This window comes from Cheilinus undulatus, linkage group 17 (assembly GCF_018320785.1).
Source record: "Cheilinus undulatus linkage group 17, ASM1832078v1, whole genome shotgun sequence".
Taxonomy (NCBI): Eukaryota; Metazoa; Chordata; class Actinopteri; order Labriformes; family Labridae; genus Cheilinus; species Cheilinus undulatus.
This window is the reverse complement of record NC_054881.1, coordinates 17,243,166-17,269,592: the sequence shown is the minus strand read 5'-3', so window position 1 is coordinate 17,269,592 and position 26,427 is coordinate 17,243,166. Positions and strand designations below refer to the sequence as shown.

The 26,427-nt window shown below is 39.0% G+C and overlaps 1 protein-coding gene across 1 annotated transcript; it reads left to right on the top strand.

The window, feature by feature from the left end:
• Nucleotides 1–264: 264 nt before the first annotated feature.
• Nucleotides 265–24,866, top strand: fech (ferrochelatase). Its single transcript, XM_041810762.1, has 11 exons — nt 265–442; nt 2,450–2,534; nt 4,861–4,980; nt 7,946–8,094; nt 9,430–9,564; nt 10,147–10,253; nt 10,528–10,626; nt 11,931–12,038; nt 14,592–14,756; nt 18,292–18,351; nt 19,672–24,866. Exons 1-11 carry the CDS (start codon nt 403–405, stop codon nt 19,807–19,809), a joined length of 1,206 nt encoding a protein of 401 aa, XP_041666696.1. The 5' UTR covers nt 265–402; the 3' UTR covers nt 19,810–24,866.
• The last annotated feature ends 1,561 nt before the right edge of the window (nt 24,867–26,427 follow it).

Genomic DNA, 26,427 nt, shown 5'->3' with positions numbered 1-26,427 from the left:
TTTTTATTTCTTGATATAAATGTAGAAAAAACGGCAAATGGAACAATAAATGTTAAACTGCAACAAAAATCAGAATATCTAGTAATGCGCAGTAATAACATAAAACCAGAAATAGTGGGCTTACCCCCATTAATAAAATATTGTAAGTCATTTAACAGTGGCTATAGAGTATTTTATTTTGAAACCCCAGACCGGAAATTATAAATTGTGGTTGGTGTACTTGACAGAATATTGGCGGCCAGCCGGCAGTAGCTGAAGGAATCTGGCTGTCACATCTCACTTGCGAGAGAGTCACTCACCGGGGGGAAAGCCGCGTGGATCCAGCTGCTTTGAGCCCAACTGGTCGTCCTCAATTTCAGCAGGAACAAAGACTTTTATCGGCAGTAAAAGCAGGAAAATACCATGATGGCTGTCCTTGGCAGCGCCGGTCGCTTGATCCAATGTGAGTGTGGATGTGCAGCTAAGTTAGCCTGCTCAAGGCTCTGCACTGAAATGTTTCAACTCTCAATTTTGCATAGGAATAAATAGTCGGACTAAATAGCCCTTTTCTGTTTGTGTGCTAAAATTTAAAGGAAGAACTAAGAAACTGTAAGTTTTGCTTGGTGCACTCTAACGTTACAGTAAACTCAACAACATGCTGACATTGGTATCATTTCGTAAACGACCGTTAAGATGGTTGTAATATGGATGTTTAGCGTCCTCATCGGATTTTCACAATAAAATGCATGTAGCGATTTATACGCATTTAAATGATCTCTTAAGAACTGCAACTTAATTTAAGCTCTATCGAATTACTACGGTGATAAGTGCATTGTTCTCGTTTTCAATTTTACCAACTCATAATCCCCGAATTTATGACAAGCGACACCCTTGGTGTGCTCTTATTTTGTAAACAAACGACGGAGTTTCCTTAGCTAGTCAGCAGTTACTTCCGTTGTCTTGACGCAGCGGAACATTACAGTTCGTTACAGTTTGATGTTAATGTTACATAATAGACTTAAACGGGACTTGTGCTACATATAGTAACAGCCAAAGGCTCGCTCGTTTTAATACGTAACGTTATCCGTTCATGGGCAGCGTCCCTGTGGAGTTAGAAAGAATGAAACATTGTCTGGAGTTACACAATTCCAATGTTGTCAACTTGTGTAATAGGAGAAAGACGTCCTGGTGGACGTTTGTGGTACAGCACCTAAGGTTATGAAAGTACTACTGATAGTACCAACTATGTACAAACATTTAATGTGAATACATTTACATAGTTCAGCAGAGATTAGCTTCTCGGAGGTATCTTGTGCTTCCGGGAAATGTTTTTGCCATCTGACACCCTCATGTATGATTCTAGCGGTTGCTGATGATTGGAGTGTGTTTAAGGTAACTGTGTGACCTTATGGAGGAGGTCATTGCAGAGCCAGACAGATTCTATTTACTTACCATAGTAAAAAAAAAAAAAAATCAGATTTATTGCCCACAAAATGTTTGCGTTTATTGGAATACAAATCTTGTCCAGGGTCCGTTTTTTTCACCAAAACCTTCAAAAAAGCAGAAAAGTATACTCAAAAAAGTGAGTGGGCATTGGATAAAAACTTTGGACAGTACTGTTGATGAGCAAAAGTTTCGAGAGTTTTTTTTAGCATTTTGTCTTTATTGGTTTTCAAATGTTGTACAGTCTGCATATATCGAAAAAACACAAAAAAACAATAATCAGTGAAACTGCACAAAGTAAATATGACAGTTACTTTATTATGACTGGGTCTCAAAAAAACTCTAAATTTGATTTTATAAAGCGTGTAGCAATCCAGTGTTAATTTTAGCAGCAATTTAAAATGTAGTCTTAGTCTATATATTATGGGGAGGCACTTGGCTGCAGACATCCATAAACACATATGCACTTGGACATCTGTAATCTACGGCCCCACTAAACCAAACTAAAAAGGATAAAAAGAGAAAAAAATGTAATTTCAAAATTCAAGCATGCCAGCCTTTCCCAAACCTCAGTTTCCACAGTCCTCAATGTCATTCTGTTGTCATTAATGTCTGCTCTTCTTTGGGTTTTTGCTGCGTCTTTCCCGGCCTTATGCTTTCCTTATTGGCATAGGAAGAGCAGGAATGTGCGCTGTTCCTGCTTAATGTTTTCCATGTAGGCTCGTGGAAGGGCAGGGGGATCCAAGAACAGCTACACCACCAAACATTAATAACAGCATAAGCGCTAATTAATAACAGCTGATAAAGAAATATTTACAGCCGAAAATCAGGTGTGATTCTCGATAAAGTGGTCTTGACCGAACCATAACAGTAGACTCTAATATTTACTTTTATGTTTTTATTTTATAACCAGAGAATTCGGTGTACCAGTATTTGTTAGAAAACAAATGGCATGCCCACCAGTGGTCATTTCATAACAATATGTAACAGTGACAGATATGTAACCTGTTTTATTTTTCACTTTTAGTTGCCAGGAGCAGCGTCAGTCTGAGTTTGAGGAGACGCTCCACTGCTGCTGCCTTGGCCCAAACTCCAGACACACAAGAAAACAGGTGAAGGCACTGACACAGAAGAGGATTTATGTGATGCTGATGTAGATAAACAGAAACCTACTCTGTAAGATTATTGTTGCATCCCTTACTCAGCAGGGCTGTCCTGAAAGGCAAATATTCGACATCTGTGACTGACAGATCTTCTTTTCTTTCTCTGCTGTTGTTCACTCTCTCTGGCACTTAAAGGTTCAATATGTAAAATCATCTCACAATCATCTTATGTTTACATTTTCAAAGCCAGAGAAATTCTTCAGTTGTATAATTGTAATGGGATTTATCTGTTACATGACAGTGCCACTGTTACAGACACATGTTTATTGTTAATGTGGAATGAGTGTGACGCCAAAGACTGCTACACAGAAGTGTAAACTGCTACTGCTGTATCTCATTCATGATTTATTCAGCTCATTCAACCCCTAAAGCCTGACAGTGTGGCTACACTTGACATTTTTTAAGCTCCTTTAAGAGACACCCTGCTCCGCCCAGGTCCTCTCCACCAAGCTCCATTGTTCACGTTTTATTAATTTGAGGAGTCTTTTCCACCAAAGCTTCCCATCATAAGGATTATTCTTGGTAGAAAACCACTGTTTTTGTTTCATGAACTAAATTCACTTCTAGAGGGAGAAACACTGTTTTAAGTGCTCTTCCAGGTTCACCGGTCTAGCATCAGCACCCATCACCACCTCCTTAAATTCTGTGCTCTGTTTAACAGCATTTGGGAAATACTTAGGAAAACTGACATTTTCATAAGGGGGGCAATAATTTCATCCTCATGTGTAGATGTTGCTGATATTCCCCAATTTTACACACTGCTCCCTTAATGGGGATTTTGGTCTTGAGATTGAACAAAAGATGTAAGGTAAAAAAAAGATGGAGAAACATCCTTCAACATAAAAGCACGTCATATACATTGTGCCACATATTTTTTCTCAGGCACACATCCACAACCTGCTAAAATGTGTTTTGGGTCCTGACCCACTAGTTGAGAACTAAAGATTTACAAGTAGCCTGCAGATTTACCCAAGAAGGCCACTTTTAACAGCGTTTCCCTTACGTTTTATGAAACTAATTTATGGAATGAAAATAGAGGCTTACTGTTTTGTAAATATACCTTATGGAGTGCAGTTTTTATTGAACAGAGCCCTCAATTCAAAAAAGAAGTCAGCAACTGTAATGGGAAGAAATTTGTATACTTTTTAAAGGGTCTCCATGATATTTCTTTCAAACATGAAGTTTTCTGTTACATCATTTGAACATGTCAAAGACCTAAGACAAAGCAGATATATCCTAACAGTTTAAATCCTGTACAGTAGAACTACATGATAAATTCTCAGCCGAAGACTAGCAGCCTTTTATTTAATACGTGTTGAGTCATTGATAGTTTGGGGATTTTTTGAAACAAAATATAATATATATTTATATATAAATATATAATCCCATTAGTGTGACTGAGTCACTCACAGTATTTTCTTCCAGTTTCTCACATGTGAAGATTTGCTGCCTCTAGCTAAGTTGGGACTGAAAAGTTTTGACTGTTTTCTTTTTAAAATTAAAAGGCGAGTTAACGACTACAGGTTTTAGGGGATAGGAATGGTGACCTTTTATTTTTAAAAACCCTGATGTTCTATAGGCAAGGAAATAAATCATTGATATAATCATAGAATAATAGAGTTTATTGTGGAATAAATGTCTTACAACAGTAAAGATACTTAATACAATGTGTTTTTGAAATGTTTAGTTGGCACAGTGGGTGGAGCTCTCACGGTGCAGGATTCAGCAGACGGATATCCTGATTTAACCCCCCCCCCCCCCCCCTTTGCGTTTCATTAGAAGTGTAACTGAATCTTTGCCAGCAGTCTGTCAGCAGCCTCTGCTCTCTGTTGATTTCTTTCTCTTGAAATGTCCCTTAGCTGTGTTCTCATAGGTGTGTGGTTCCTATCATTCTGTCAAGAATGACAGCCTAACAGCCATTATGAATGAGACAGCAGATTGGTTATAAAGGAGAAGAAAACAGAGCTGTCATCATACAGTGATTAAAAGTTCTGGTTGCAGCGCACAGCTGAATGTAGTGAAAAACCACTGTAGGCTTAACAAGAACATATAGGACAACATTTTGTGGTCCAAAGTCGAACTGAAATAATCATTAAATGTCCTACCAGCAGGTAGAGAGGCAGACAGGAAGCATCTTTAACAACAGCAGATATGAAACCTGATCTGAACTGAGAATACCTATAAAAAGAGAACTAACAGTGAGCTGAGCATAGTTTTACAGGTAGTCCAGTGAATTTTTTTTGTTATATATTGATCAATCTATTTGTCTGTGCAGGAAACCAAAAACTGGTATCTTGATGTTGAACATGGGAGGACCAGAGAAACTAGAAGACGTTCACGACTTCCTGCTGCGACTTTTCATGGACACAGACCTGATGAAGCTCCCAGTACAGAAGTATGCACCGTACATAGACACACACGCACATATACACATTAGATATGACCCATTTAAGGGGCTGCAGCAGACGCAGCGTGCATTTGAAGGTCAGTTACATCACAGTGGAGCATCAGAGGCTGTCCCATTTCAAAGGATCGTCCAAATAAGGTCTTCTTAGACACATCTTAGCTGCGCCACAACTTGATTTACATTTCAGCATGCATGTTAAAGGGATATTTCAGTATTTTGAAGTTGAGTTGTTTAAGGTACATAGCAGCAGAAGTGATGTTAGCCTCCAGTGATTTCAGTGACCATTTCTCCTTTAAGAAGGACTCAGGCTAACAGATGGGAGCCGTTTCTCCCCTGGGATTTAGTGAGTTTTTGGTGAAAATGCCACTAAACAACGTTGGCTCAAATATATGCACTATTAAAAAACTGTTATGTGTTTTATTTTATACCCAGAAAGACTCTGTGTTTTTGTCTATTTTGCAATGCAAGAGCACATAACCAGTATGCAAGCCTGCATTCCAAGATAGTGACAAAAACACAGAGGTTTTCTGGGTAAAAAATATAATACCTCAAAAGTTTTCACTTGTGCCTATGTTGAGCCAACATAGTTATGCGACTAATTTTTACCAAAACTCGCTAAATTCCAGGGAGAAACTGTACCCATCTGTTATGCTGAATAGCCTAGCTTCCTGGCTGTTACAACCAGCAAGTCCTTCTTAAAAGAACAGTGCTCTCTGAAATCACTGGAGGCTAATGCCACTTCTACTGCTAGCTACCTCATACAGCCCAACTTCAAAAATACTGTACTATCCCTTAAAGAAGTCAGGGCTTTGAATCGTCTAAAAACTGTGAGCCATATTTACCTTGTTTCAGCAGATATATCTGTCCACATCAGTAGAACATGTTTTCTTTGTGTTTCGTGATGAACCTGATGAAGATGGGTCGTAGTGTAACAAAGTTGTCCTCTAAAGTTAAAGTGTTGCTGAAGCTGTCTGTTCCCATATCAGGAGAATATGTCACAAGGAACATAATCACAGTGTGAGTACAGATCACAGGAAGCAGAGCACCCATGAATTATATCGCACAGGAGATGCCAATCCACCATAACTGTAGAACAGATTGAAAATAGAATAAAAGTAACTTTTTAAAGAGATCAAAACCAGAACTAAGTCCAACACTGTAGATATTTCTCCCTGATCAAGCAAACAGAGTCACCAACAAATGCAAGTCTTGACCTGCTTCATGGCAGGATGTTCAACAGACATCAGCTCATTAAACAAGTGGTACATCCACTTAGTTTGTTGGCATGTTTGGGTTTGTTCTTGCTGCATATGTATTCTTCAAAAGCAGATGGACTGTCTTCTACAATTATAAGCCTTATTCACATGGGATTAGTATTACCTAGGGACCTCTGGTAATTTGTTATAATAGTCTTTGTTTTCAATCCCATGCGAATCGCCCATATCTGTAAGTTTTGGTGGAAAAATTCCAGGGCTAATCAGCCTTCAGAAATGTCTGTATATTCGAGTACATAACGGATTTCACTTACCCTGTGCAAATGTGCCACACAGGTAATCCCCTCTAAATAGTGCTATCGGCTGTATTCATGGTTAAGTTGTTGGGTCACAGTGCTCTGCTGCTTCAGTTTGTTTCATAATAGCTGACAGTGAACCAACAGAGGCTTTCTTGTTGCTACTGAGAAGAAAAAGGTCTTCAGTTCCCCCTTTCACAACAACACTCATCTTTTTACTGTTTTTTTTGTTCATGAGGCCTTAAAAGGAAGAAATATTTGCTTTCCTCTGTACATGAAAGGTTAAAGCTTGAGCATAGCTTTGAGTTATGAGCGGTTAGACTCAAACTAACCATTTAAATCCACCATTTTTTTTATCTGCTAGGTTTATATTTGGTTAATTTTTTAAGCCTCAGAAATGGAAAATCCAAAGGGAAAAGCCATCTGTTGCTTTTGATTGTGTTTTTTACACATTCATTCATCCTATAACCCTTCAGGTTTCTTTCCTCACCTAATACCATGACCTCAGCTGCACTGAAGAATGGGGAGATTATGATTCGATTAAGGCTTTCATATTTGGCATGATGTAACAGGAAATATTTCAGTCTGAGGTTGAAAGCAGCAGCTCAAAGTTGTTTTTAAGGATGAGCAGTCTTGACAGTAAGGGCTTCAATGCAAAAGTGAGCACAGATTACTACATAGTTATCTCACAGTTAGGGAAATGGGCATCATCTGAGTGCAGTGAATGTGTATCAAGTAATTGTAGAGTAAAAACACTGTGCCTGGAAGGCCCAGTCACTGATTAATCAGTATTCCTGGCTACCATTAGACCATGAAGACAAAGGAACACTCCAAGCTGAGATGGGAGAGACTCCGCATAGAACACCAGTTGACCAGGTTCTTCCCCAGTCAAAGCTTTGTGGGAGAGTGGCAATGAGAAAACTCATTAAATCTGGACTAGAGTTTGCCAAATGGCACTAGGGAGACTCCATGGTCATATGGAAAAAAGTTCCTTGGTCTGATGAGAGACACCAAACACTAGACATCATCACAAACACATAATCCCCACTGTGAAGCACAGTGGTGACAGCATCCTGCTGGTGGGATGCTTCTCTGCAGCTGGCCCTGAAAGGCTTGTAAAGGTAAAGGGTAAAATTTATGCTGCTTTATGCATGCGGTATGCAAACATTCCTTAGTATGGTGGGTTTTTTGAGTTTTTACCAGTAGATGTGGCTTCCATCAATATTTGTTTGGTGCTGAAAAAGTTGTTCAGATAAGTCTTGTGGGATGCTGTTTCTTAGTTTATTCATCTCTGTGACAGACAGCATAGTGTACAGATTTAATTGAATTAAATGTTCATATTATTATTTGACCCCATTAGTTGACATTAGTTCACAGTCGTTTGCTGTTTTAATATCTACGCTGCTCTAATGGCAGTCAATCATCTTTTCCTCTCCTCTGCAGTAAGCTCGGCCCATTCATCGCCAAACGCCGCACTCCAAAGATCCAGGAGCAGTACAGTAAGATCGGAGGAGGCTCTCCCATCAAACACTGGACGTCGATGCAGGGGGAGGGGATGGTGAAGCTGCTGGACGAAATGAGTCCAGAGACGGGTAAGACCAACGAGGAGCTGTCAGAGCTGCTTAACACTGCTTTCTAAATGCTGTTGATGTTTCCTGCTGCTCAGCTCCCTTGTTGGCAGAGAAATGTGTGTGAAGTTCAGATAGTGGCTCAGGGAAGGAGTGTCTCTGCACACACCTCACCGATAACAGCACAAACAGCAAACAGCTGTTTGAAGACTGATCATATCTACCAGGGCTGGGCTATATGGACCAAAAATCATATCTCAGTATTTCTTCTTTGCAACTTATGAAGTATATCTTTCTGTTTTTGTAAAGAAATAACAAAAACAGAAATCCTTGATACCAAATATTGGGCATTTTTTTTGTTTTTAATTATCAAAAATTGTAGACCTGCTCCTGCACACCGTTTAAATTTTACAAACCCAGGAAACATTTACATGTATTGAGGTTGTAAAAATGTTCTATTCTCTTACAGATATGTTATGATACTAAATGTCATGTCACTATTTTACTGACCTACAATATCACAATTATCAGTATTATCATGGTATTGTTATTTGCTAAAAATGTTCAAGTTGCACTGATACTTCCTCCGAAATCAAATTTTATATAAATCAGATGTTCATTAACAAAGGCACTTTGTTAATAAGGTTATCAAATACTCTGATACTATTTTGATACCATGTAATCAAAACTTTTCTTATGCTTTAAAGGACATAGAAGTACCACAGTTACAGAAGAAAAAACAGATGTAAATGTAATATTTTCATTATTGATCTGAGTCCTTATCAATAGTACTGTTGATTCTTTTCTATTGTTGGTGGAGAGAAAATGACAATCCATTTCCATCAATGTATTGATGTGATAGTAGAAAAATTTCTCATCCTCACATCTGTATTTTTTTTTATTGAACACATCATAATATGACTATATAGCTGTCATTCAGCTTGTTAAGTGAGCCAATTAATGTACATTGTGCCAATTTCGACACTGAATTAATATTTTTAACTAAACAGATGTGCTATAGAAATTGGGAGTACTTTTCATGGTGATCTCAGCAGATGAGCAGCTAAAGCCTGTGAGTGCATGTCCCTTTCAACAAAATTTGATTTATTTTGGTGTTTGGCAAACTTTATTCTGTAGCACTGATATCAAACAGCTAGCAACAAAATTTGGTTCTTATTTATTATAAGATGCTCCCTAATCAGATAGAATAAATCCAATGATAATTCCATATTTAGACTAACATGTTAAATAGATTATCTTGTGGTCCCTATACCTTATCTGAAAATGTATATTAAAGACTTAATGTATTATCCAGCCTTAATATCCACACCTGCAAACTTGATTCTTTTGTGTCTGCAGCTCCTCACAAGTTCTACATCGGTTTCCGGTACGTTCACCCGCTGACGGAGGAAGCAATCGAGGAGATGGAGAAAGATGGAGTGGAGAGAGCGGTGGCCTTCACACAGTATCCTCAGTACAGCTGCTCCACCACAGGTAAAATCTGTCTGTTAGAGCTCCTTTACAGCAGTTCTTTTTCCTCTAAAGCTGCTCAGGGGTGATTTAACATTTTCTAAGTAAAAAATCTAGTTGAGGCCGTTGGTGCCGCCACACCCAGATCGCTGACTCGTCTGTTGCCTCCTGATTAATGCTCTCTCCAAATGCAGACACCAGTTTCAGCCTGTTCTCAGATTGCCGCTAGTTAATAAGCAAAAAGACTTCATTATTCATAGAGTTTAAAGAAGAAATAAAGCAAAGAGATTGTGAATCTGCAGATTTGTGACTAGGAATTCTGTGGTATGCTATTAGTTTACATTTTTAACAGGAAAATCTGATGCTTTGTCAACTCCAGTATTGATAATTATTTGGAAACGAGACAAAATGTGTAATGTCATGCACTTTGCAAAGGTTTTCATCATCAGAGTCAATGTATGAAACTCTGATGGGCTGTTTGTGTCATCTTTTTCATTAAAAACTTGGATTGTTTGGCTCGATCATTGGTGCAGCTCCTTTTCTCTGTGTGTGGGTCAACAAAGATCATCTGAAGTACCACTGTGTCCTATTGTTGTCTCCACTCAGGGAGCAGCCTCAACGCCATCTACCGTTACTACAGAAACCGAGGCGACAGGCCTAAAATGAACTGGAGTGTCATCGACCGATGGCCCACACACCCTCTGCTGGTTGAGGTCAGACATACGCACTCATACAACCAAACATAAACACTCTCCAAGCTCTCCCTCCTCTTATAAACGCCCTTAAATAAATTGACGAAAGCAAGACGTTGTCATGGCAACTAATGAGATCTGTGGCCCTGGCTGGTTAACATAGCAACCAAGATGCATTTTTAGATCCCAGCATGGTGCCTCTGTGTAGATTGCTCTGATAATTGTGGAAGTTAAATTTACATTAAAATGAGATAATGTGAGAAACCAAACAGATGTTGTGTGTCTGCATGTGCAGTGTTTTGCAGAACACGTCAGTAATGAGCTGCTGAAGTTTCCAGAAGACAAGAGAGACGACGTTGTCATTTTGTTTTCCGCACACTCGCTGCCCATGGCTGTAAGTATTACAAAGTTAAAAAGATACTCTCAGTACCAGTGATAATAATAATCGAGGTGCATTTCTGTATGTGGCACTGGGTCGACTCCACACATTGATGGTACCAGACATTTGTTTTCCTTTATATACACACATACTATACCTACATTTTGAAACATCCTCAGTGAAGACGAGGTTATTCAAATATAACTGACATCCAACATAACAAAAGAAGTCATTGGGTGGATAGTGTACCTGGTTTCAAGTCTGCAGCTGTTTTGTCACAGAAAAGAGACAAGTTTTGTTTCAGAAACATTTTCAAGAAATGGGAAAAAGACTAATGAAATGCCCCAAGGGAGGGGTTTGATTCCTGTGTAAGTCATACCACTCATGACGCTCCTTGAGACAGCACTCTAGAGGGGATGAGCGTCGTTAACCCTGAAATTTGCCTATCAAATTAGCAGGTGCAAGATTAATGAGCCAGTTAAACTAATTACCTATAATTTTTTTGTCAAACACAGGCTTGAAATCCACGTCCAATGCTCTTTTTAATTGTAATGAAGTCTCCCACCACTAGAAGCCACTGCCTCCCTGTCAGAGCTTTTCCACAGCACTTTCCCCCAGCTAGACATAAATATGAGAAGCTTAGCAGTTAGGGCGTAGTAGGAACAGTTCGGAATGACAGTTTTTTTTATGTAGAAAATGGAAATAAAGTGGTTTGCTGGCTAACGAGGGTTGTACTTATGTGTAACTACTTAATCCAAAGTGAGAAGAGGCAACATATCAAAGCATGATTAATCTACAAAGAGGAACAAAAGCTTTGCAGTTAAACACAATTTAAATGGGTTTTTAAGCTGAAAGTGCATATTTGATCATTTTACTGTTATATCCACAATCAAATGTGTTGAAAAGTACTCTTTAGTGTTCTTAGATTTTGTTCTTCTCTAACAAATCACAGAAGAAAACTGTGGTGATTGTCAGAATCTCCTAGAACTGCGTGAGTGGATTAGGAGAACAAATTTCTTTTAAAGAAACGTTGGTAACAGAGGCCCACAAAGGAATCTTGCCAGTGTTTATACCAAAAAGTACCAGCTATTATCTCTAATGGGAAATCAAAAAACAAGTGGAAACAGGACGAATCAAGCCAGTATCATGATACATACTTGTCTCGACCTGCAGATTTTAGTTATTCAAAAAAATCTACCTGGGTAGACTCAAGTACTTATATTTCAGTTTGGAGTTTGTTCTCGTGTTTTTACAGTACAGTGATAAATGTGCTGTTCTAGGGTTTATCAGTAGATCTGACAGTGTTGTGTTGTGTGCAGGTTGTAAACAGAGGAGACCCGTATCCTCAGGAGGTTGGAGCAACAGTTCAGAGAGTCATGGAGAGACTCGGACACTGTAATCCCTACAGACTGGTGTGGCAGTCCAGGGTGAGTGCACACACAGTCACTGACATTCGCTTCAACATCAAACACACCAAGGACAGACGCTGAACTGTCATGTCAGTGCTGTAAATAAAGCAGTGATGCTATCTAGTGGCTGATCTGAGAACTACTGTAAAATCTAGAATAAAGGTTTTACTAGTATATAAAATGCAGTCTGTTTTAGTGGTTCACTCCAAAGGGATAAAGGACTGACTTCCTTTATGATGATGGTTCTCAATTTTCCATATGATCAGGTTAAGTGCAAGTTGGATGATGGTGACAGCTGCACTTACGGTTGTAATCTTTTTTTTTTAATGAAAGAAAGGGTGTCAAAAGTATGTCTTGTGTCCTGGATGTTCCTGCTGTATTCATGTTAAAGCTGCATTTTTCATGCAGTTGTTGATTATATAACACATCATAGGGCATCCTGGGAAAACAGTGTAAATCCATTGTGTGAATTCCTTACCAATAAAATGTCAGACTGAAATTTAAGCAAATTGATGTTTTTGGCTGCCTGAGAGCATCTTTAACATTTTCTGAGCACAACAATGATGCATAATCAACCTTTTAAAGTAGAAATGAAGCAACTGGTGGATTGCCATACAAACAAAAGTTCCCAGCACTCATGGCTTCATTAGACAGACTGGATATTTTACCCTTTTATTGATTTTATAAATGAATATAATTTGGCTTTTTTGACAAAACAAAAAACCCTTTTCAATATCAAAGTGAAAACAGATTTCTATAAATTAATGTCAGTTGAATAAAAATATGTAAAGTAACGTAAGTGACTGCATAAATATTCACCCCCTTCAAGTTAGTATTTAGTAGATGCACCTTTGGCTGTAATCAAAGCACCGAGTCTGTGTGGTTAGGTCTCAATCAGGATTGCATATAACTGCAGTTTTACTTCATTATTCTTTGTCAGGTTGCACAGGGATAGGGCATGAACAGCCCTTTTCAAGTCCAGCAACAAGTTCTCTGTCGGATTGAGGTCTGGCCTTTGACTGGGTCACTCCAGAACATTCACCTTGTTGTCTCTAAACTATTTCTGTGTAGCTTGTGCTGTATGCTTTGGGTCATTGTCTGACTGGTAAATTGATATTCTCCCAAGCTGTAGTTCTCTTGCAGACTGAATAAGATTTCCCTCCAGGATTTTCCTGTATTTTGCCACATTCATTTTTACCTCTACCTTTACAAGCCTTCCAGGGCTGTCTGCAGAGAAGCATCCCCATAGCATGATGCTGCCAATAGTGCTTCTCAGTGGGGATGCTGTGTTCGTGGTCATGTTGTCCACTAAACATGGCGTCTTGTCTGATGGCCAAAAAGCAATATTTTGGTCTCATCAGACCAAAGAACTTTCTTTCACTTGACCATGGAGTCTTACAAATGCCTTTTGGTGAACACTAGTTGAGGCTCAATATGATGTTTCTTCAACAGTGGCTTTCTCTTAGTAGTTATAGGTGGCTTGGTGGCCTCTCTCACTAGTATCCTTCTTGCACGATCACTCAGTTTGTGAGGACGTCCTGATCTAGGCAGATTTACACGTGTCATATTCCTGTCATTTATTTTTGATGGATTTAACTGAACTCCGAGGGATGGTCAGCACCTTGTATTTTTTTGTATCCATCCCCTGACTTATACTTTTCAATAACATTTCTCTGAGTTGCTTGGAGTGTTCTTTTGTCTTCATGGAGTAATGGTAGCCAGGAACACTGATTAACCAGCGACTGGACCTTCCAGTCACAGGTGTCTCATTACTACAGTTACTTGAGACTCATTCACTGCACCCAAGTGATCCCTATTTCACTCATTGTGAGACAACTAACATCAATTGGCTGGATCCCTGTTGATTCAGGTCACTTTTAACAGGGTGAGTATTTATGCTGTCACTTATTTTACCTTACATATTTTTTGCTTTACTGATATGTGTTTGTAGAAATCTGTAGATCATTTTTTCATGAACATCAAACCATAAAAAGAATCAACATTACTGAATGACATTTTCCTTAAAAAGCGCATCACACAATGCAGTAGTGGCCAAGTCTTCATGTTAGTTTGAAATCAGATATTCACAAAGCTGTGTTGTGTATCACAGACCTCTGCAGGATTTGTTTTATACATTGAAACCACCCTTTTTATAGTTTGTTTAATATGTGAACTACCATTCTAAATAGTTTATTGGACAGTTTCTCATTTGTCAGGAGGAACCACCTGTAGTTGTTGTTGTTTCCACCAGGTGGAGCCATTTGTCTATGTAATATTGGTACTACATCAACCCTCAGAAACTCAGTTTAGGGAATTCAAAAATCACATAAAATGATGCTGCAGGGAAATGGCTAAACACAATGAATGAAAACCAAAAGCCTCAAACTTTGGCTTCTGTACAAGATTTAGCGAGACAAGTGTTGCCTTTTTATTACTTTTATACATGTATCATCTTACATCCTATCTATGATCAGGCCTCCATCTTTTTTTCAGACTTTGGCCAGTTTTAAAGGGTTCAACCAGAAGAATAAACTGCTGACTGGTTGCCTGTGTTGTGTTTTGGTTCTTCAGGTGGGCCCCATGCCGTGGCTCGGCCCTCAGACAGACGAGGTGATCAAAGGTCTGTGTGAACGAGGGAAGAAGAACATCCTGCTGGTGCCCATCGCCTTTACCTCAGACCACATAGAGACTTTACACGAGCTGGACATCGAATATGGACAGGTGCTGGGGGAGGAGGTAAGATGAGAAAAAGCCTCTGTGCTCTTCTGTTAACATTTGTCTGCTCTAGTTAGTGTTCAAAGTCTCATGTGACTGTCTCTGTGTACAAAGGGCCTTTGGCTTTAAGACTATGGAGGTCTCTAATTTAGGTTTATATTGGTCATTTTAAAGTTTGCCAGTTAGATGTTTGATCTATTTATCTCCTTCTATGTTGATATTTTTTAAATCTCTTTTTCTGCCTTTAATCACAGACGACAAGACAGTGGACAGTGTAGGAAACCCACCTTGAACAGGGTTTCTGCAGATCCTTGAAAAGTCCTTCCATGTGTTCCCACCAAATGCGAAAAATCGCCTGTTCATGCAAATCTGAATGCGCGAATAAAGAGAGTTCACTCGCTTTTTTAAAATTTGTAATAACTCACTCCACTCGCAAATCAAATCCCATATATGCAGGTACCCTCAAGCCGTGAGAGGGGAAGGGCTGCCTTCTCCCACAACTAGCATTTCAGTCAGTTGTCAACAAACATGGCTTAGCTTGACTACATTGAGAGGATTGTTGTTGTGTACCTGTGACAAAGGGATAGACAAAAGTTTTCACAATGTACCAGACAGTACGACCTTCCCACTTCCTTCGTTTAAGAAAGCTCGTTGTTATTCCTGTGCTGGTGGAACAGGTGTGATGTGTCTTATAGCTCAGGGTAGCCACAGACAGACACCACAGGTTTCTCCTCCATTTTACGATTGAATGAACTTCCTTCTCCCCTAGGCTGGTCCTCCAGGATCCTGCAATGATGTATGTGAAATACGTCATCAGGGGATCTCCATGCTGATTGGCCATCACATTGCAAGTGATTCGCTTCAGTTCAGATTTTTCAACTCTCGCGAAAGAAGCGAACTGCATGTTTTACTGCGCATTTACTCGCTCAGTTCGTGCCTTTCATGCCACACATTAATGGCATTCATGCCTACTTGCTTCTTTACATTGACTTTGCTTGTAATTAATTCGCGCAAATGATTTTTCTCAAATGTTGTGGGAACATCAAAAAGTCTAAAACTGGACTTTGAAGCACATAATCAATGAGAAGTGAAAATTTCTGCCATTATTTACAACTGAAATTTCTACTGTAAAGATTTGTCTACATTGCTGTAAATATTGGTGGTATGTAGCAGTTTTTAAGGACTAGAGTTTTAGGTCTGAACTTTATTTACATGTCCTCATTAATATCAGTATCAGTTAAAACTGCATTTGGAAATATTGCCATATTAGATATAGAAAAAAAAACAATATTGTGCATCACTAACTCCTATGGTGAATTTTTTTTTTTCGTTTAGAGCTCACATTACCTCAAATATTTCCATCAGTTTTATGTAAAAAACTGCCAAACAAGGTAACTGCTAGAAGCTGCTGGTTTGTTACTTATTCATGTTTTGTGCTGCTTATTTGTGATGGACCACGATTATTCTCTGTCTTTGCTTTAATGTTCTAATTACCAAAGTTCCTCCACAACAGGGTTGATATAATTTGTTTTGATATTTAAAAAACTGGTTTAATGTGTGATTAAATGTTGAGTTTAGCTTAGTAAATGTGTGTTGCATGTGTCACTTGCAGCCTTTTGTCCTCTGTCTGAGTGAAGGCACCAGAGAGGTGACCACCAATCAATGTGACTGGTGCCACAAAGACACACATGTCTACTTCTATAATTGTGAGGGCTCAATTATAGTTAATGTTTCAGTCCTAAACCTTTTTTTAACACATGAAATCTTATAACATATGAGGATATCAGGGGGTTTTTAAACGTTCCCCCATTCAAAAAGTTTATTTCCTTCCTTTTTTTCAGGCTTACAATCAGATACAAAACATTAACTGCCCCAATTATGTGTGATTCATTATTGCCTTTCTTTCCAACACCTTTTTACTTTTTGAAGACATTTTAATTCATCTCATATGGTTTCATTTCCAAAGAGTCTTGGCAATGATTGTAAAAAAAAAAAAAAAAAAAAACACAAACAAAATTTCTCCAAAAAAATCTGAATTTCTTGGGAATTTGCTCTCCAAAATCCACACAAATTCCCTCGTTCAAAGAAATTACCTGTTTTTTAAGTACACCATAGGAGTAACCAAAACAATTATTCAAGTATTCCCCAAATGTTTCGCTAGAACTTAAGCATAAAGCCTGAACATTCCAATAAAAAGTTCCCAAAAAATTATCCATGCAATAGAGAATGGATAAATATCCATGAAAATTCCCCTAAAACCAAACAAATTCTGCAACATTTCCATGAAAATGTTTAAAAATCTCCAAGGACATCCCCACCCCTCAAATTTCTATTCAAATCCCCAAAATATGAACAATAAAAGCTCCAAATTTAAAATAAAAATGCCTTAAAATTTCATAACACATTCCCTCAAGTGTCAACGAAGTTACTTAGAATTTCTGTGAAAATTATTACAATAGTTCTACAGTATTCAATTAAAAGTACCCCAACATTTTTCCAAATATTCTCCAAACGGTTTATTAAAGCTTTATTATAAAGCCTAAAATTTCCAATAAAAAAGTCCTAGTAAATCCTAAAAATATATTCCAGTAAATTTCCCAAATCCTTATATTCCCGTTGAATTTTTTTTAGCTATTTCACAATTTTTGTAAATACATTCCCCAGAATTCCAATAAATTGACAGAGAACAAATTCCACAAAATGTTAAAAAAAAAAAGTTTATAAATACATTTTCTGAATTTCCAATAAAATGTCTTAAATTTCTGCTCAAATTTCAGTTTATTTGTTTACATTTCCGAAACAATTCCACAAAATAAATTTACCAAATCTCCAAAAAATAAATTCCCCAAGTTTCTGAACAACTGCACAAACTTCTTTAAATTTCCAAAATCTAAGCAAATTTCCTCCAAATCTTCAAAAAAACCTCTCCAATATATATAAACATTTTCCCAAAATGTACACAAAAGTACCTGAAAAAAATCCAACCAAATTCCCCAGTATTTCCAAACTAATTCCTTAAGGTTTCATTAAAAAGGTCTATCTCAATTTTTCCAATAGCAGAAAGATAGAGAGTTTTTTTGGGAGCTGAGGGTGGGGAAGTTACAAATGAGTGTCCTATAAAGGAGCTAAAAGTGGGCATGTCACCCCCAGCTCAATTCTCCCATAGGCCAATAGTCCAGTTAAATATCCAAACTGAGCTGTAACTGTAGCTCAACTAACTAAGGGTGTTAACATACTTCTGCTCACTGCAGTGTTTCCACAGTCAGAATGAGTTCAAAACTTCAAGCCATGCTGTTATTATGTAAAGTTATTTCAGAAGAAAGAAATCTTTTATTTCTTCTTTTCTCCTCAGTTGATATTCACATGAACAAAACCTCTTTTGCATCGTTGACCAGAATACTTCACTTTGTTTAACAAATGTTTGATGAAAGCATTTTTGTAAACATAAAACTCTCTCTGGGTTATTTTACGCCTGTCTGACCATGTGGGTTTACATGTTTGGTTCAGGGATGTACATGTTTGATTTTTTGCTGTTTTTCTCCCTCTCTGTCTTCAGTGTGGTGCAGAGAACCTGAGGAGAGCAGAGTCACTGAATGGGAATCCTCTTTTTATGAAGGTACACTTCACACAGACTAAACTGAATCATGTCTACTTACATCAGAAAGATTTATCTAAACAGTCGTCAAATTAAATTCTATTGGAAACAGACCATATCGTCCATATGTCTGTTTCTGTCAACAAGGAAAGACTTATGACTCAGAAGGAACACAAAGAGGCTTATATCATAAAAAAGAGGATGAATGGGATAGCTAAGGAGACCAAATCAAATCTGCAGAAAATGAATGAATGAAAGAATTAAAAGAATGTAGAAATAAATAAGGATGGAGGGGTATCTTCAAAAGTCTGGTAGTAGAAGAGAGTTGGTGGTGAACTCAAACCTAGACATGGTCAGAAAAATGGACTCTCTCTTGTTTCCTCACCTTTTTGCTCCCTTGTGTCCCTTCATACTTCCCTCCTTCCTTTCCCATTCCACCACTCTCCTTCCCTTCATCCTCAACCCTGCAACCTTTCATACAACAGCCTTCTCCTCCAGCTGTAACAGCTCTGTGTGTGCAGGGTTTATTAAAGGAAGGGGGCAGATCAATGGGAACCTTTAGAGCTGACTACAGTAGAACTGAACCGCCCGGCTGGCTGGCTGGTCAAACCCACCGCGCTCAGAGACCCCTTGCCAGGTCTCTGAGAGCCTGTGTGTGTGTGTGTGTGGGTGTGTGTGTGTGTGTGTGTGCACAAATCAATATCCAGAGGATGATTAGTTGGTAGTTACTGAAGGATGGTTTCCTCCGTGTAGTTTTAGTTTCTCACTGAGCTGAATCAGTCTGCTGCCGTCTGCAAGCCAAGAGGAAAAAATATCATTCATCATAATTTTAACTGCTGAGCTGCTTGTAGATGCTTCATTTTCTGATAAATCCTCCATCAAATGATAATCTTGGATGATTAATTTAACCCACCATTTGCTATCAAATCACAGATTTTCAATGGGATTCAAGTCAGGGCTTTGTGAAGGCCAGTCAGCAACCTTCACCTTGGTCTTCTAGAGGTAGTTCACCAGGAGCGATGCATATTTTGGGTCACTGGGTAATTTTCAAAAGTACCTGCATTTGGCTGGTGACTGATGCTTATTTAGAAAAGTCCTTCCCTTCCCAAACACTTTCTATGGGAGTTTTCCCAGATGAATTTGAAATACATCCATGCAGTAAATATATGAAGCAGTCCATCTGGCATGCCAGGTAATATTAACAAATATAAATGTTCACAATTTCACCTCCAACTAAAATAAGTAATTTAGTGTTAATGAAGCAGACAGAAACATAAGCAGATGTTCACAACTGTTTCCTCTGTGTTTATTACTGATTTTATTTATGTTTTTTCCATCTAGGCTCTTGCAGACTTGGTCCAATCCCACTTGAAGTCCAACCAGCCGTGCTCCCGTCAGCTGACCCTCCGCTGCCCGCTGTGCACCAACCCCACCTGTGGAGAGACCAAGGCCTTCTTTGCCAACCAGATGCTCTCATAGAAACACACAAAGACACACAAACGCAGACTCAAGGCCTTCTTCAGTGAACAGAAGACTCAAACAAACACATTTAAGCTCACACAGTCTCTCCAGAACGAGTGTCGTTCACAATGAACACAAGTTTGGCAAAAGTTTCTGCAAATACGTTTGATGTTTGTTTTATCTGACTTTGGCAGTTTAATCACATCATCTACATAAGTAAAAAGAAAAATGCAAGAGTGTGTGACTTTACACTTACATATTTATAATTGTAAACCAAACAAAAATTAAAATGCTCTGTTTATTAGGTCATGTTGGACCATAAGGAAAGGGAACATTGTGTGCCATTACTTGAAAGCTAAAAAAATGCCCAAAAACAATCATCAACCTCCATTCAAGGAAACATTTAAAAGTTTTTTATTGTTATATTGATCGAAATTGTAAAATCAGATTTTTTTTTGTTTAAGATCTACATTATTATTATAGTTCCAGTTATTTTCAATCCATTTGTTTGTAAGATATTTTGAGCATGAAGTGCTGTAGTAAACCAGATTTGGCCTCACCTTAGCTTGCTTGCTACACTCAGACTGTGATATACTAGACATATATTATCAGGTGTTACACAGCTGATAAATGGACATTGACTCGGAAGTCTGATTCAGCTGCTGTTGGTAATGAACAGCCTTAAGTAGCTGGAAATAGCATTAAAATTAAGCCAGACACAGTTAATGGATGTATTCACCTGTGCAAGGCATTAGCCAAAAATAAAGGGATTTGGATCTCTGATTAAAAAACAACATTCGATGGATTTGCAGAAATTCTTTGTCCAAACTCCAACACTCGGCATAAACAGCCCACATCAAATCAAAGTTAAAAGAAAAAACAAAGCTAGCACTATTTTGTTTCTGAATATGGCTCCCTTGCTTACATTCCATTCACTGAGCCCCTGCAAAACCCTTTCTGAAACCCCGTTAACCTCATGCTGGTGCTACTAGAACAACCATGATGGCGTTGATGACGACATTACACAGGATCTCAGACTGGTTGGCAATGTATCCAGCCTCTGATTTTCTCACCCACCATTTTAGGCCATTGGCCCATCAGTCAGTGACTCCGCCCATCCTGCTGCAATCCCTGCAATGTGATTGGAGGAGGTTAGTGCTCCTTAAAATGCTGCTGCTTGATCACAGTGAGCGTGAGAGGGTGTAAACACAACTGTACAGCAACTTTAAGGAATTTGGAGATTTACGTTTTCTGATTCTTGACAGAAAGATTTTGGTTAAAATGCGTCTTTTCTTTGTTGGTGCTGTCAATATTGAATAGAAAGTCCATGACTTTAATAGAAAGGCTACAGCTTGTAGTCCAGCTAGGACTCAACAAAGAGGGGAAGGGTACTGTTGAATGGTTTACAAGCTAGGACGGGTATTATGTCAATAGAAAGCCATTAATATGTTTATTTTTATACTCCTTTTATTTTGCTTTTTTCCTGCTGATTCCTCAGCCATGTATCAATCTTAAAATGGATGTTTGGGTTTGTAACAGCGTGTCCTGACAGTGTGTAATGGAAGCGACTTTTAGACTGCGCTTGCAGCGTCACTTCTCTCCCACTGACTAATCGAAATCAAGAAGGGCAGGACTTCTGCTTCCAGCTTTGTTGACAACAGTCGCAGAGAAGAAACTGATCTGCCGGACTCTTTTTAGAGAACAGTTTCCAGGTCTGGAGTGCTTCTAATGCCAAGCAAGGATTCTTTTTCATTTTTTTCTTGGTCATTTCCTTGAATAAAAGAAAATATTAAACCTTGCAAAGCCGATAGATTGGCCAGATTCCACATCTGTCATCAGGCAGATCCATTTCTGAAAGGCTCTCATCTGAGACGATTGTGTAAGGGCTAAGAACTGACCTGACCAATCAGCGTCATTTGAGGAGAATGAGACGATATCTACAGATGGGGCTTTGTTGTACTGGAAGGCGGCAGTAATAGCTGCTGCCAGTGTAGTTATCAGCCCCACTAAAGTGATAGTGTAGCAGAAGTTTTATCAGAATTTGACTATATTTTTTTCTGAAAAGAATGGCAAACTTTGCACTTCTATCTATCGGCCCAGCTTGAGTTTTATCCACCAACAAACTCCCATCGTCCATAAACTACCACACCGCTTGCCTGCTGAGCTCACATTACTTACTGGAGCTGCTTATGTCTACCTCATTTTGTCCTGTCACTCTGATTGGCCCATAATGAATGCAACAGACAGAACACTTTGTCCAAGCACCTTCATAGAATTGTTTTAAATTCCAGCCCTTCCGAAACACTTTGTATGGTAGGAAAATGGAAGACTCAAAGGCGCTGGGAGAGTCCTACAGAAATGTTTCCTTGATTTTTCTCTCACTTTTTTCGCTAATCAAGATTGTTATCTTGTTTCAGAAAGTTGAAACAGTGCATAAATAATATCCCAAATCAAAGTATTGTACTCTGACTTGCGTTAGCATAGAGGCAAAGCTATGAGGCTCACCACTGCCAAAGGAGCACCAAGTCACAGCAAAATAATCCCTTTCCCTGCTTTTAAAGTGAAAGCAAACAAATCCATCTGGCATGTCAGGTTAATGTCAGACTGTTTCTAAGAAAACAAATCAAATTTACAGTGTAGATAATCAAAAATTTAATGGACGCAGAGCTGAAACAGAGCATCTGATGTGAAGCATCCTCCGACACTTGCATGCTGTTAGGACACGCTGTTAGCCTTGGCCTCTTGTTTTACTGTGATTTGAGACATAATATCATGCGGATTGTCTGTTTTGATGATAAAACTCAATTCATATGATATTGTGTCATTGTATGGTAAAAATGAAACCACTTGTGAGGTATTTTCTAAACAGCAAAAAGGTGAGATGATGTTTGAACAGTCCCCCTTAACACAGAAGTCACACTGCTCAGTTATAATCAAAATTGTACACCTAAACCTCTCTGATCACATTGCAGTAACAAAATGTGAACATGTTTCTTTGAGAAGTCAGTACATTGTTAAAGGATGCCAATTTAGTTTCACAGTCCGGTGCTACAACTACAGGAAAAATGCTTCAAGTCACAGATGTGGATGAGACTCCCTAACGATGTGTAAATATGAATTAAAACGTTACCCTTTTTATGGGTAATAACTTGAGCTCTGACGCCTGATCCTGCTCCGCTTCTACTCTTCTTCTGTTTCGCCACAATAACGTGCCTTTTACACTGGCTAACTAGAAAAACTGGACTTTGTTTTCTCTGTCTTCATGTTTTTTTGTTGCTTAGCCAAATGCTGACAGGAAAATCCACCCAAGATCAGAATTTTCACTCACCTGCTGTGATTTAACCCAGGAAAGAGGCTGTGAATGAGGTGTCATTATCCTTTAATACCATAAATAAGAGGCTTATTCTTACAGCAATATAACTACAGTATGTAAAGGAAATCAGGATCCTAGTTTGTGGCATACAGCTGAGAAATAGAGTCTAGGCTGAGCTAGCTATCAGATTGTAATTATGGCTCTGTTCAGCCTCAAGGAGCATGAATAAGTAGCAAAGCTAATCCAGATACACATCCTGACATGGGTCAAGTTAAGTGAGCCTTGTGGACCTCCAGATGATGTTACAAACTGAGACATTATACTGTTTGTCAAAAAGCCACCCCCAGAAAAATTCCAGATAGGCATTAAAAAAGTTCTGAATGTGCACCAGTGACCAAGCTGGATGGTGGCCATTGACCGCTACCTTGAGCTGCAGCACCAGGCATTTTACCCTATATCTCCTTACACATTATTTTGATACAATTTGAATCACCAAAATCAGAAAAATCCCAGACAGAACTTTACTCATGGTGATACTTGGGGTTTACATACAGGTATGTTAATTTCACCATTACCTATTAAAGGGATGTTTGGTATTTTTGAAGTTGGATTTTATATGGAGAACTCTCAGGCATGTTTGGGCCAAAAACTGAGACTGAATTGCACGCTATATTGGAAATATATGAAGCATTTCCAGTTTTACCCAGAAAGCCTCTGCGTTTGGCAGTATTTTGCAATGCGAGCTTCAGCTACCAGCTACGTCTTCTTTCGCCTCAGTGTATGTGGACAGCCATTTGCGTCTGAATTGGAAGCTAGTGGTACTGCTATTACCAAGTACCTCATACAACCCAGCTACAAACATACCCAAATTTTCCTTAAAAAGCAAAACCCAAGAAAGCAAGCACATGTGCACGTGTTGTTGCTTGTTTAAAATGTTAAACAATTTCTTCTTGAATTTGTATGAATTAGCTATTTTTCTCTTAATGTTAACAGAGTGGTAGGACCCATTGAACCTGACTTTAAGGCCATTATTATCAGAATGAGTTTAGCCATCCAACAAACTTTTTCTCAGGAGGATCATTTTAGTCAGGAATGCTAATTGGTGCACTATGCATGCCTTGGCATTGATAGATGACGTCTTCAGTGGGCCCATTTCCCGCCTCTTTCAGGGACTAAGTCGAGTCAGCCAACTTGTGAGCTCTAGCTAGTTGGCCATGTCCTTCTAAATGCATTTGATTTTTCAAGTGTTTACATGAGTTGTACAGTTCTTTTAAAGCGGTACTTCTTTTTGCTTCCGCTGTGTAATATACTTGATTCTACCGTCATCCAGCACAGTGTTACTTTTCCACTGGTTTTATGCAGAAAAGGCCAAATGTTTAGCTCACAGCAGGTTGACATGCTAATATCTGTGATGGGTGGGTTTTCCCTTCATTAACATGTTCATTAATTTATTTCAGTTATCCTCGGTCTGTCTGTTTTTATTTGTAAGATTCTGCTGTGTGGGTGTGTAGTTTGCTCTGAACTGCACACAATTTGTATTGTACAGATTACCAAGATGTTAAAGCTTTGTTTCAGCCTGAGCATACTCAAATTTTACTGTTTATTTTTGGGTTTATTTATTTATGTTTTTGATGTGTTCCAGGCCTCACAAACCATCCATCTCCACTGTCCTGACTTATTACTTAATATTTGATAGTCACAGCATTTACAGTGTGATTTCAGAGAGTCTTCCTTCAAAATCAAATAAAAACTGACAATGTGCAACTGCTAAACACTGATGTCTTTGTGTGTTTTCTTTGTTTTACACTGCAATGTTTTCAGGCTATCTGATGTTTTCATTAAACAAAAATTATGGGGAATCCCTGGGCCAAAGCTCTGAAAATGGACTGAGGCAAGATGAAAAACGGTTCTGTGGTCAGATGAATCAACATTTGAGATTTGTTTTGGAAACCATGGACACCGTGTCCTGTGGACTAAAGCTGGGCATACACTGTGAGATTTCAAGCAGACTCTGACAGTCGTGCAATGTATTGTCAGCTTTGTGCAACTGAATCACTTACGTTGCACGACCACTGCGTATGATTTACGGGCTCACACTACAAAGACCAATGGTTGTGCAGAACCTGAGAGCTCACACTGTACAAGCGAATTTGGGTTGAGCTGTGACAAAAATCAGTGTATTTTCCTTTGAAAAAGTCCGAAACATGTCTGTGCTGCTGTCATTTTAATATCTGTTCTCCTCTTCACAGTCAGTCTGTTGTTTCAGTGCAACTGCTGTAACCATCCTCCACCCCAGCTACCTCCACCACATCTCAACGGTATTCAGGTCCAGCTTTTTTGTGCCATCTTGTAACCTTTCATCGCTGCTTCCAAGCATCTCATCAGGGCCTGGATCAAGCTTCTCAGAGGTTCACTTTTCATCTTATACTTTTCTTCCATCGTCACCACCAGTGTCTTGACTCGATGATGGGGTGTCCTAACCTGCTGGTGGCTTCCATATTGATTATATATTTTGGGCAGTTTCTGATGTATTCTGACATTTTTTTGTTTGTTTGTTTGTTTGTTTGTTTGTTTTTTACAGCTTTTGGGATGGAAACTATCAGCTGTAACATTGTAACCCCATGTCTCAAAATTTGACTATGGTAAAATTGGTTCCATAGATTCATGCCATAAGGAAATGAAAAGGTACTCCTTTTTGTCTCCCCTCCTATCTTTCTCCTTAATTCTCTCACCATTTTTCCCTCTATTTCCTCCTTCCTTTATCCTCTCTCTCTATCTCCCTCCCTTGCTCACCTTTCTCTCCCTCTTATCTTTTCCAATCTGCTGTCCTCCCACCTCCCCCTCTCCCCCATTTTTCCTCCTTTTGCAATCTTCTCCTCATCTTCCAGTTCCCTCCACCCCTCCGCCCCGCTCCTTCCCATTCATTCCTATCTCGTTCTCTCTCCGCTCCCTCCACCCTTCCACCTCCCCCTTCCCTCCATCTTTTTTCCCAGCAGTCCCCTGCGGTGTTGCAATCACCTCTGCTGCTGTTGATTAAGCTGAGAGAGATTGGCTGTCCACGACCCAATAACCCCCGAGGGCGCCTGGCTGGGCGCCTCCTCCCCCCTGTCTCCCCCCCTCCCTGCTGAATCTGAGCGAGCTACAATCTCTCCTTTCATTTGATTTTCTCCTCACCTTCTCTTTTGTCTTGTCCACCTCCATGACCTCCTTTTCTCCTTTCAACTCTTCCTCTGCTCCTCCGTCCTTCCCTCTTTACCTCCTGTTTTCTCTTCACATCTCCTGTTTGATCTGCACCTTCTTCTGTTAATGTTAACCCCAAATAT